The sequence below is a fragment of the Salvelinus namaycush genome, unplaced genomic scaffold, assembly GCF_016432855.1.
Source record: "Salvelinus namaycush isolate Seneca unplaced genomic scaffold, SaNama_1.0 Scaffold108, whole genome shotgun sequence".
In the NCBI taxonomy this organism is placed as follows: Eukaryota; Metazoa; Chordata; class Actinopteri; order Salmoniformes; family Salmonidae; genus Salvelinus; species Salvelinus namaycush.
Genome location: NW_024057764.1, coordinates 242430 through 255474, shown reverse-complemented (window position 1 = coordinate 255474; position 13045 = coordinate 242430). Strand labels below are relative to the sequence as shown.

Here is a 13045-nt window from a genome sequence, read left to right as displayed (position 1 = left end):
AGGGGAAGAGTACAATACAGTACAGTTCAACTAATAGGCAAGAACATAGTCGAGTGCAACAGAGTTATATTAATATTCTTCTTCTATCCATTTCTGGTCCACAAACTTTGAGCTTTAAGTCCCCCAAAAAATAAATACAGTGTGTTCACTAAACAGCGCATTGTCGCACCCAAAGCAGTTTCACCGTGATGATAAAGACACATAACTATTCACTGAAAATAAAAGAAAACAAATAATTTGCAACATAGGCTATTTGCCATTTTATTTTGTTAATATATAGGCTATTTAATATTAACGAAATAAAATGCGAAACATACATACACATTTAATAAAAAATAACATGCATTGTATGCCTACTCACCAAAGACTGATTATTTGAACACAAAATCCTTCCTCCTTTCTTTCCTCAAGAAGACTTCAATGACTCTGTTGTACAGTCTATCTGTGCGTTTTAGTTCCACCAATAAGTCCTTTTCTATCGACATGGAGGCTAATGCTGAATGCCGAGTCTGTCCAGTAGCATTTCTGGAATACGTTTTGATTCGCTTTAAGGCCGAGAATGACCGCTCGACAGAAGCCGTGGACACAGGGATAGTCACTGTCACACATGCCAATGTGTAAAGTTGCCCCATGTCCTCATTCAGATTTTTCTGCTTAAGGAAATCAAGGAGATCAGAGGGACTTTTCCCTTCAAAATCAGTCATAGCATACATTACAGTCAGTTCTGTTTTTAGCTTGGATAGGTCGAACAGTGTTCCGTGACTCTCTGTTAAGCTGGAGAAGGTTGTTTGCGGGAATTTTTTCCGGTAGGTCTGAAAGTGCCGGGGGTCCAGGAGGGAGAGAAACATTAATTTTTCGTGGTCTTGAAACCTGTTTCTTATCTGGCAAAGAATGTTATCCAGAATATTGCTGTGGAGTTGTTGATAGTATGTGCGAGGGTCTCCTTGTGCTGGGCCTCTGCGTGCGCTGGGTGAACTTGAGATGCGCGCTGTGTCATCGTAGATTTGACTGAACCTGCACCTCTCTCGCTCAATTGTGTCACAAAACTCGTTCACCCTTGTCAGGCAGAATTGTACATCCAAAGTTTGTTTCTGTAGAATTCCAAAAAGCACATCCGAATAATAAAAAATCCCATTGAATGTTTCAAGCAAAAAACAAAACTCAAAATCATCCAAACGTGCATTAAATCCATCAGCCATAAGCACAGTATCCCCGTCATGGTCATCATGATGTTCCAGTAAGTGGTTAAACAGCTCCTTTAGGGCAACTCTCTTTTCAAAGACTGCATTGACCAATCTAGATGTATATTGCCACCTCGTTGGTGCAACCTTAGGAAGACGACGCTTGCAGATGTCATCCAGCAGTTGCGTGCGCTTAGGGGATCGTGAGAAAAATGCTGCAAGGCCATTGAGGTTGGCAAAGAAGACCTTGCATTCTTTAAGCTTTGAGGCTCCTTGAGTCAGTACTAAATTTAGTCGATGTGCATAGCAGTGAATGAATAAGGCCATCGGTGCCCTCTCCTTAACTTTAGCCTGCACCCCATTGAGTCCAGATGCCATGACTGCTGCGCCATCAAAACACTGTGCCACAACTTTATCCAGACTACATTCATTTTCCTCCAAGAAACGGAAAATAAGAGCGGCAATGTCATCAGCTCGCTTGCCGCTTGTCACATCTTCAAACCGGATAAATCGCTCCTTGACTCCCGTGTCCGTCACATAACGCAGGACGAGTGAGAGCTGTGCTGCATTTCCCACACAAATAATAGGCATTCCCAGCAGTACAGTTTGCAGTGCTTCTCGGAGCCTGTGAGCCATTGATAGCGCTCGTAGTTGGAACTTTGAAAGTGGCGAACGAACCCTTTTCCCGCCTGTGACAGGCTTTGTAGCGTCGGCGTCGGGCGACCTCTCCTTACAACGTCTAACTTTTCTTGAAAAGTTCGTCTTGAGAATGGCGTTATAATTATATCCACGACCAAATCGATATCTTCTCCTCCTTCCGCCATTGTGGGTTGAAAAAACAGCTTAGTCGTACGCAAATTAATTCGTTTATCAAATTCAGTTTCCTAGTTCTGAGGATCTGCATTAGACCTGCCCTCAATATTGGTAATCCAATCAAAAGACGTGCACGCACTACGCCTGCTAGCTGGCTCCTGTGTAACACTGGAGCCAGCTAGCAGGCGTACAATAGCCAACTCTAAAGCTGATTGGTTGACACTAAATTTTCATTTCCATTCCCTTTAAGCTACAAGCGCCCGCACTGTTGATTCTGAAGGCCTGAGGGCAGATTTTAGACCCCTGGCAACACATGATGGCTGAATATGATTGGATAAAAGATCTAACATAAAGACCAGCCCTCCAAATCTCAACCTGGGGCTGGAAGCAGTGCAACCAAGAGGAAAGCTATGAAATGAAGAGTATAATTCTTACTCTGGGGAATAATTTAATACATATTTGTGGGAAAATATATTTAAAAAATATATATATTCTGATGATGTTTAGGCCAGCAGAGAAGGCCTTGCTGGCCCTGACGGCCCACCACTGGCACCAGTGGAGGCTTGTGAGGGGAGGACTACTTATAGTAATGGCTAGAATGGAACGTATCAAACACATAGAAATATATTTGTGCTTTAATGACAAATACACATAGTCTCATTTCCCATCAAGTGGAGTAAAAAACTCTGAATAATCAAAGGTTCTTAAAAACTACATACTGTCTCTTTTTGTTCAAGTCAGTTTTACATTCACAGTAGAAACAATGAATGAATGAACCGACGGACCTACAAACAAACTAAAGAACGATTGAACAAACAGATGAATGAACGAAAGAACAAACAAACAAATCATTCAATGAATAGACGAACAATTATCAGAATAATTATACAAAAATATGAAGAAAAATATGAATTAATGAAGAAACAAACAAATAAATGAATGATTGAATGAATTAATGAACTAATTAACAAATGATTGATAAAATACATTTATGAATTAAAAATAGAAATGAATGACTAAATGACAAGATGAAAACATGAATTCATGCTGGATCTCTGTGGAAGTTGACAGTAGCATAGTGAAGACAGGCAGGATCCCTGGGGAAGTTGACAGTAGCATAGTGGAGACAGGCTGGATCTCTGGGGAAGTTGACAGTAGCATAGTTCACAGTGTCTGGAGCCTCTGTAGATGGACCAACGTTGGAGTAGATGTCACCTGGACAAGGATTGGTTGATGTGGTGATGTCACAGGCTGCATCTGTGTTCTGATTGGTTGGGGTGGAGTATATGGGTTGGAAGGCAGTCCTTTTGGAGTTAGCAGATTCTGAGGATTGTAAAGAGGACATGTAATATATATGTAATGTGTGTGTGTGTGTGTGTGTGTGTGTGTGTGTGTGTGTGTGTGTGTGTGTGTGTGTGTGTGTGTGTGTGTGTGTGTGTGTGTGTGTGTGTGTGTGTGTGTGTGTGTGTGTGTGTTATTACTATCAATGTGGGGACCAGAAGTCCTCACAAGGATAGACAAAAAAGGAAAATTGAGACAAGTGGGGACATGTCATGGGTCCCCTCAAGGAAAAATTGCTATTTTAGGCGAAGAGGTTAAGTTAGGGTAAGGGTTAGAACTAGCGTTAGTGTTACGTTAGGGTTAGCTTTAGGGATAGAGATAGGCGTTAGGGAAAATAAGATTTTTGCTCGCCACAAGGATAGTAAAACAACATGTTTGTCTCACCAGTAGTTATCTTTGTTCTGTTCCTTTGTCTGATGAATATGAGGAGAACGAGGACCAACACACACACCACCATCCCCAGACCTGTCCCGATATACACCAGCACACCTGGAGAACACACACCAGCACACTAGTAACACACACACACACACACACACACACATACGCACACACACAGGTTTCTTACCAGTGGCTGTATCGGTTGTCATTGCTTCTGTTGGGGTTGCTATTGTTAATGATTCTCCGCTCACCGCTTTCTCTGAATAATGAGAGAGAGAGAGAGCGAGAGAGAGAGAGAGAGAGCGAGAGAGCGAGAGAGCGAGAGAGCGAGAGAGAGAGAGAGAGAGAGAGAGAGAGAGAGAGAGAGAGAGAGAGAGAGAGAGAGAGAGAGAGAGAGAGAGAGAGAGAGAGAGAGAGAGAGAGAGAGAGAGAGAGAGAGAGAGAGAGAGAGAGAGAGAATGCATGCAGAGCAGAATTAGGCCGATACCCGCTAATTATCAAAATCCAGAAAAGAGCAGTTCAATTCCATACCCAAACCTTCCATAACAAAGCCATCACCTACAGAGAGATGAACCTGGAGAAGAGTCCCCTAAGCAAGCTGGTCCTGGGGCTCTATTCACAAACATACCCCACAGACAGCAACACAATTAGCAGAGGTGGGACCAAGTCATTGTTTCACAAGTCACAAGTCAAGACCGACAAGTATCAAGTCAAGTCTCAAGTCAAGACAGTCAAGTCTCAAGTCAAGTCTCAAGTCAAGACAGGCAAGTCCCAAGTCAAGTCTCAAGTCAAGACAGTCAAGTCTCAAGTCAAGACAGGCAAGTATCAAGTCAAGTCTCAAGTCAAGACAGGCAAGTCCCAAGTCAAGTCTCAAGTCAAGACAGGCAAGTATCAAGTCAAGTCTCAAGTCAAGACAGTCAAGTCCCAAGTCAAGACCGACAAGTCTCAAGTCAAGTCTCAAGTCCTAAACTTTGAGTTTCGAGTCCTGAACAAGTCATACTGTGCTCTTCACCAAATGTAATACCATTTCATAAGAGTAATTGTCAGTATATCAAATGTACTCAAATTATGAATGCTTTTAAAAAATATTATATATATAATATATTATATTTAAATATATATATATTTATTGCTTTCCAAATAAACTTTATATTTCCATGGGAAAGACACATCAATATGACAACAAAAACAAAATATTGTAGTGCTCTCTCTCTCTCTCCAGATTTACTCTAGACACCTAAAACAATCCTGCCATAAAGTTACAATCATATATTAAGAGGTACATCAAAACAACTGCTACTGAACTTAGGCCTACAATTTGAACACTGAATGTTGAACACTGGCCTGAATGTTTGAGAAAAAAGTACAGATCCCAAAGATGGAAGATAAAACCTGAACATGGAGACTGTGTGTGTGTGTGTGTGTGTGTGTGTGTGTGTGTGTGTGTGTGTGTGTGTGTGTGTGTGTGTGTGTGTGTGTGTGTGTGTGTGTGTGTGTGTGTGTGTGTGTGTGTGTGTGTGTGTGCGGAATGCATAAACAGTAACAAAAAAATATCTTATCTCAATTTGCAAAAGACCAACTTCGATAATAGTCTGTCAGTCATTTGTGCACGCTGAGGCCGCAGTATGATGCCACCATGGCTGAAAACACGCTCCACAGGAGCACGGAGGCTTTGCCAAGACCCTGATGGCCACCCCGGACAGTTATGGGGGGTGATATATGACATATTTAAGCCTAGGCAACCGTACAACCTGACATGATATGATACCAATACCTTAATAACGTCTGCGCGACGCCTGCATCGCATGTTAATGAAAGTCATAATGTGCATAGTTTATATTTATATTAATTAAATCTCAACCATAAATGTTAGAAATGTACAATTGTCCCCGTGCAAGCAGACATTCTGACGTAGCCACCTTGAACTATAGTGTATACTAAGGCTTGTCTATTTCCTGTTATCGCTAATGGCCTAGAAAAGAGGATGCCCAATCTATAGATACAGTAATCTGTCTTTCCCTCAACACCTCATGGCATGGTATGTTATCTTATCTCGCTGTATACATATCTAAATGTTGTTAGCCAATCACAGACTGTGTTGTTACCAGTTCCACATCAGACAACCAATAAGAGTTGTTCACAGGTGCTATTTGGGATCCTTGGGATGTCCCTTCAGTCGAATAGAGCAGTTCAGTTCATGGACTTTCCCAGAGGGTCCGTGCTATTCGGAATCCTTGGGATGCCCATACCTCGATCAAGTATAAATGTAAAATGGTTAAGTTTAGTGTTCGTTTAGGGTTAAGGGGAAGGACGTCCCAAGGAATCCAGATTGCAGTGACCATTCATAGAGTGAGAGACTGGCACGGTAATTGAGAGCTCGGCGGCGACACAGACATTCATTTGTTTGTTTGTTTTACAAGAGGTAGAGGTGTTATACAAAACAGTGTTTACTCTACAGATGTTTAGTCCTATTATCCGCCCTTTTTGCGGGCGCTGTCTCGCTATAACGTAAGCTGTTTGTTATGGTAAAGTTATTTTTAAAAATCTAACACGGCGGTTGCATTAAGAACTAGTGTATCTTTCATTTGCTGTCCAACATGTATTTTTTTGTAAAGTTTATGATCAGTTCTTTGGTCAGATTAGGTGAGTGTCCAAAATAGCTCCGGACAATTTGGTGAATCGATGCTACATATTCACAATGTATAACCACGGTTTGCAGCTCTAAATATAAACATTTTCGAACAAAACATAAGTGTATTGTATAACCTGATGTTATAAGACTGTCATCTGATGAAGTTGGTCAAGGTTAGTGATTAATTTTATATATTTTGCTGGTTTTTGCGAATGCTATCTTTGCGGTGAATAAATGCGGTTGTGTGTTTGGCTATTGTGGTAAGCTAATATAATGCTATATTGTGTTTTCGCTGTAAAACACTTAAAAATCGGAAATATTGGCTGGATTCACAAGATGTTTATCTTTCATTGGCTGTACACCATGTATTTTTCATAAATGTTTTCACGTTGCTCTCTTTAATTATTCTGGCTGCTTTGGTGATATTTTTGATGGTAGCTGCAATGTAAAACTATGGTTTATACCTCAAATATGCACATTTTCGAACAAAACATTAATTTATTGTATAACATGTTATAAGACTGTCATCTGATGAAGTTGTTTCTTGGTTAGTGACTAATTATATCTCTATTTGGTCGGTTTTGTGATAGCTACCTATGCGGTAGAAAAATGGTGAAAATATGCGGTTGAGTCTTTTGCTATTGTGCTTAGCTAATAGAAATACATATTGTGTTTTCGCTGTAAAAAATTTAAAAATCGGAAATGATGGCTGGATTCACAAGATGTTTATCTTTCATTTGCTGTATTTCAGATTTTTCACTTCCTTACAGGAAGTTTGCTGCAAAATGAGTTCTGTTTTACTCACAGATATAATTAAAACGGTTTTAGAAACTTGAGAGTGTTTTCTATCCAATAGTAATAATAATATGCATATTGTACGATCTAGAATAGAGTACGAGGCCGTTTAAATTGGGCATGATTTTTTCCCAAAGTGAAAACAGCGCCCCCCTATCCCAAAGAAGTTAACCCAGCAACCCAAGGGTGCTGGCCCAGACGGCATCCCTAGCTGCGTCCTCAAAGCATGTGCAGACCAGCTGGCTGGTGTGTTTACAGACATATTCAATCGCTCCCTATCCCAGTCTGTTGTCCCCATATGTTTCAAGATGGCTACCATTGTTTCTGTACCCAAGAAGGCAAAGATAACTGAACTAAATGACTACCGCCCCGTAGCACTCACTTCTGCCATCATGAAGTGCTTTGAGAGACTAGTCAAGGATCATATCACCTCCACCTTACCGGCCACCCTAGACACACTTCAGTTTGCATACCTCCCCAACAGGTCCACAGACGACGCAATCGCCATCACCCTGCACACTGCCATATCCCATCTGGACAAAAGGAATACCTATGTAAGAATGCTGTTCATTGACTACAGCTCAGCATTCAACACCATAGTACCCTCCAAGCTCATCACCAAGCTGGAGGCCCTTGGTCTCAACCTCGCCCTGTGCAATTGGGTCCTGGACTTCCTGACGGGCCGCCACCAGGTGGTGAAGGTAGGAAACAACATCTCCACCCCACTGACCCTACAAGCCTACAAGGAGGAGGGCACTCGGAGTGTGGTGTCGGGAAAAAACCTCTCACTCAACGTCAACAAAACAAAGGAGCTGATCGTGGACTTCAGGAAACAGCAGAGGGAGCACCCCCCTATCCACATTGACGGGACAGCAGTGAAGAAGTTGTAAAGTTTTAAGTTTCTTGGTGTACACATCACGGACAAACTGAAATGGTCCACCCACACAGACAGCGTGGTGAAGAAGGCGCAGCAGCGCCTCTTCAACCTCAGGAGGCAGAAGAAATGTGGCTTGTCACCCAAAACCTTGACAAATTTTTACAGATGCACAATTGAGAGCATCCTGTCGGGCTGTATCACAGCCTGGTACGGCAACTGCACCGCCCTCAACCACAAGGCTCTCCAGAGGGTGGTGCGGTCTACACAACGCATCATGGGGGGTAAACTACCTGCCCTCCAGGACACCTACAGCACCCGATGTCACAGGAAGGCCAAAAAGATCATCAAGGACATCAACCACCCTGCCACTGCCTGTTCACACCGTTACCATCCAGAAGGCGAGGTCAGCACAGGTGCATCAGAGCTGGGACCGACAGACTGAAAAACAGCTTCTATCTCAATGCCATCAGGCTGCTAAACAGCAATCATTAACTCAGAGAGGCTGCTGCCTACATTGAGACCCAATCACTGGCCACTTTAATAAATGTATCACTAGTCACTTTATACAATGCACTCTAAATAATGCCACTTTAATAATGTTTACATATCTTACAAAACTCATCACTTGTATATACTGTATTTTGTACCGTCTTTTGCACCTTTGCCATCGCTCATCCGTATATTTACATGTACATATTCTCATTCATCCCTTAACATTTGTGTGTATTAGGTAGTTGGTGGGGAATTGTTAGATTACTTGTTAGATATTACTGTTAGATATTATTGTTAGATATTACAGCACTGTCGGAACTAGAAGCACAAGCACTTCGTTACACTCGCATTAACATCTACTAACCATGTGTATGTGACAAATAAAATTTGATTTGAATTGATTTGAAACAGGAAGCACCTGAGCTCAATTTTGAGTCTCATAGCAAAGCGTCTGAATACTTATGTAAATGTGATATTTTGGGTTTTATTTTTAATACATTTGCAATCATTTCTAAAAAGCTGTTTTTGCTTTGTCATTATGGGGATGAAGAAAAAACAAAAATGTAATCCATTTGTGACTCGTTTCAGGAAACTAGCCGTATGTCACGTATCACTACTTCAGAGGAGAGCCATTTGAACGTAACCTTTTTTTTATCAAAATGCGTTTTTTGGCAGAAATGCCTTTTGGAACATGTGAACTTTCATGTGCCTTAATAAGAAACTTGTATGCCATCTTTAAATACGAATAACATTCTTAAATCATGAGCCTAGCTTGTTTATCCACAGAAAATGCCAGCAACCTTCCAGCTAGCCAGGATTGGCTGAGATAATGAGTGGGTTGGCCATGCAGAGAGATGAGTTCGGATTGGTCTGCCATGTAGATTCCTTCTGTTTATTTGAGCTGGTCAGTATGTGTAGGTAATCCTGTCTAATGCTGCTTTATATATATATATATATTAAGTAGTAGAACTGCCTAAATGTTGCTCTCCACTTTCTGGAGGACCGAGTTTTGAAATAAGTGGAATTAGAGTATGACAGCTAAAGAGATGGAGAAACACCTGTCTCCGGATTACATCTTCAAACTAAGGGCAACTATGGCATCGGTGAGAGAGGGAGAAGCGTCCATCCAAGTATACGGGTAAGATAGTCTAGTAGCTACATTTTCAGATATTACACGTTTCTAATTTTGGCAGAAAGTCGTTTTCATTTCAAGTTAAAGTGTACTGTTAGCTAACTAGCTAATGTTACGTGTATGATCTGTGTAGTAATAATATTCATATCTCAGAGCCATTTGCTATGCTAGTTGTAGGCTAATGTTAGCTAGCTAACATTGAACCTGGTTGATTAGCTACCTTCAGATTCATGCAGGGTGGTAACGTCATGAGTTGGGATTATGGTTCTTTGTTTAGCTAGCTATCTACATGTCTTAACAAAAGACTCCACTATACAAATATCAATTTCAATAGAATGTTAATGATGTCACTGCGACAACTGTTGATAGACGCAGCTGGTAAATTCGCTCTGGCTATCTACTCCGATTTCAGTGCACCCTCATCTTAGTGTGATAGACGCAGCTGGTAAATTCGCTCTGGCTATCTACTCCGATTTCAGTGCACCCTCATCTTAGTGTGATAGACCCAGCTGGTAAATTCCCTCTGGCTATCTACTCCGATTTCAGTGCACCCTCGTCTTAGTGTGATAGACGCAGCTGGTAAATTCGCTCTGGCTATCTACTCCGATTTCAGTGCACCCTCGTCTTAGTGTGATAGACGCAGCTGGTAAATTCGCTCTGGCTATCTACTCCGATTTCAGTGCACCCTCGTCTTAGTGTTCCAGAGCAGAGAAGAACTGACAAATTCACGAACGCTCAACACCTGTTGAATATGGCCGGTGTCAGTAAACGTTGGCAAAAAGTAAATTGTTGCCAGCAGCACAGTTGCAGTCACCAACGCTCTGGATAACATGAAAACAGCCTAACCAGCTCTGCTAGGGGGAGTAAAATGGTCAGAGTGAGGTGTTCTCTCATTTGTGTCTGGAGGGTAGCTAGCAAGCTAGCCAACGTTAGCCAGTTAGCTTTGGTGCTTGACTGCTGTTGTTAGGACAGAACGCTAGGATCAACCCTTAAAGAGGTGGGTGGGGCTAAAGCTTAAGAGGGTGTGAACGATGTTGAATGGGTGTAGACACAGAGGAGCTCTCCAGTTGGTACCAAAACATTCAAAGGCCATTTTCTCAAAGGTTTATCAACTTTCAAAGCAGAATTACTTTACCATTGTTCCTCAGTTGTAGTGTATGATATACCATTTTCTAGCTCTGATTCATTACTTTTATCAAATGTAAAAAACGATTTCAAATTTTGAGTCGAGCCGGTTGGTCACATTTTCGAATAAGGCTGTAACGTAACACAATGTGGATAAGTCAAGGGGTCTGAATACTTTTCGAATGTACTGTATACCCTGGTATCTGGATGCTGGGCAGCTTAGAATGCAGATGTACTGTCTCAATCTATGTGTCTACAGCAGTGTATCTTCATCCTAATCCTGAGGACCCAAAGGGGTGATCATTTAGTTTTAGTCTCAGCACTAAACACCTGATTCCGCTAATCAAAGGCTTGATGATGAGTTGGTTAGTGGAATCAGGAGTGTAGTGCTTGTGTCAAAATATAAACTGTACACCCCTTGGGGTCCCCAGGACCAGTAATGAGTAACACTAGAGGTTACCTGTTGTTGTCCTGCTGACTATGACAGGGAGACGGGGACTGCTCCTAGTGATGTCAGGCTGAGTAGGCGAAGCTGAAAATAAAAATATAAATTATGTTTTCTTCTGTGTAAGACTGATATACTGTGTAAGACTATATTGTTAGAACAGCGAAGCTGAACAGGAAGTGATGTGTGTAATAGCCACAGTGTGGCAGGGTAGCCTAGTGGTTAGAGCCTAGGACTAGTAACCGAAAGAGAAGGTACAAAGCTGTCGTTCTGCCCCTGAACAGGCAGTTAACCAACTGTTCCTAGGCCGTCATTGAAAATAAGATTTTGTTCTTAACTGACTTGCCTAGTTAAATAAAGGTTTAAAAAAATAAAATAATACAGAGTAAATGTCAACATTCTGCTCCTTAATAAGAATGACGTACAACTAAATACTAATATTGAATATTGCAGTTTCTCTTCAGTACAAATACTATTATTAATGTGTGTAATACTAAATACAATAGACTTCTAGTTCTGAAGAGAAACAAAATGGTGAAATGAAATTCCACTGTAAATACATCATGAAACACATACCGTCTAAAACTCTGAGAAGCACTTCCTGGGAAGTGTCTATGAAGAATCTGTCCACTCCACACCAGTAGGTCCCAGAGTCTGACATCTTTAGGTTGTTGATGGTAACAGTCAAGTCTCCATCTCCTCTGTCATCTATACTGTATCTCCCTGTCTTAGTATAGTCCTTGCTGTCCTCAGTGTGAACCAGAATATCTGAACCAGTGCAGGTGTCCTTGCAAAAGTATTTTTTGTTGTGCTTTGCGAACTTATGTGAGCATTTGATTTCCACCTGTCCTCCTACAAGTCCAGTCACCTCCAAACCCTCTGACTCAGCTGGACACAGAGCTGTCATGTGAAAACATGAGAAAGAGTCCAGTTCATATTAAAACCTGACACCCCAACACTTCATCTTTCTAACTGTACTGTTACACACTATGTATTATCATGAATACATAAAACATACACTAGAGTACCTAAAGTATGTAATAAAACTGTAATACAACTGCGTGAACTCACCTAACAGAAGGGTAACCGTGGTGATGAAGACTTTCTTCATGCTGCTCTACCTCAACTATCTCTCCCACTTTGTCCCCCTTCTTCTCTCTCTTTCTTTCTCTCCAGTTTCAGTGTTCTATTGTTCTTGTTGTTCTTCCGGGTGACTGTTCAGCTTCCTCTTTATCGCTCTCTGTCCTTTCAGCATGTCTACAATGATGAGCATGACTTCCTCATCTCTCTCTCTCTCTCTCTCTCTCTCTCTCTCTCTCTGCCTCTCTCACCCTCTCTGCCTCTAACTAGTTCCTCCCACCTCTCTGTCTCTCTCTCCTCCTCTCACTCATATCCAGGGCCGGCATTACTGGGAGGCCCTAGGGGGCTTTGCCCGCCCTACCATACCTCCTTGCCCGTCCAAATTAAATATTGAAATATTGATCATTTATTTGACCGAGACGTTCACCGATAGAAAGACGCATCAATCTCAGATAATGCATCGTAGCGTGTGAAACAGCTCCCCTCTGTCTCAGTAAGTGTAGACCATGTATCCGATGCTGCCGGGCCAACAGAATGTGGCTTGTCATACTATTTCCGGCCAGACAGATTCAGATACATGGGCTACATTTAGTAAGAAAGAGTGGCACTGCTGTCTCTGGTGAGAGAGTTTCATTAGAGAGGAAGAGGCGAAGCGGGAGTGCTCACTCTCTCCAGAATCTATCCAAAATAAGATCAATGTGTTTCTTTGGGCAAAATATGTAGACCTAAGCTTGTCGCCTGCATTCCCGCC

The 13045-nt window shown here is 41.8% G+C and overlaps 1 protein-coding gene across 1 annotated transcript; it reads right to left on the bottom strand.

Annotated features, from left to right (window-relative positions):
- Positions 1 to 11038: 11038 nt before the first annotated feature.
- On the bottom strand, positions 11039 to 12354 carry LOC120035653 (CMRF35-like molecule 5). The gene is made up of 3 exons (XM_038982228.1): positions 12286 to 12354; positions 11791 to 12114; positions 11039 to 11049 (listed from the first exon to the last, which is right to left on the bottom strand). Exons 1-3 carry the CDS (start codon positions 12323 to 12325, stop codon positions 11039 to 11041), a joined length of 375 nt encoding a protein of 124 aa, XP_038838156.1. The 5' UTR covers positions 12326 to 12354.
- Positions 12355 to 13045: the final 691 nt, after the last annotated feature.

Excerpts from the sequence above, each read along its gene's own strand:
- LOC120035653 (XM_038982228.1), bottom strand. The coding sequence starts at position 12,325 with ATGAAGAAAGTCTTCATCACCACGGTTACCCTTCTGTTAG. Across the intron at positions 12,115-12,285 it reads CACGGTTACCCTTCTGTTAG|CTCTGTGTCCAGCTGAGTCA; the intron begins GTGAGTTCACGC and ends TTCACATGACAG.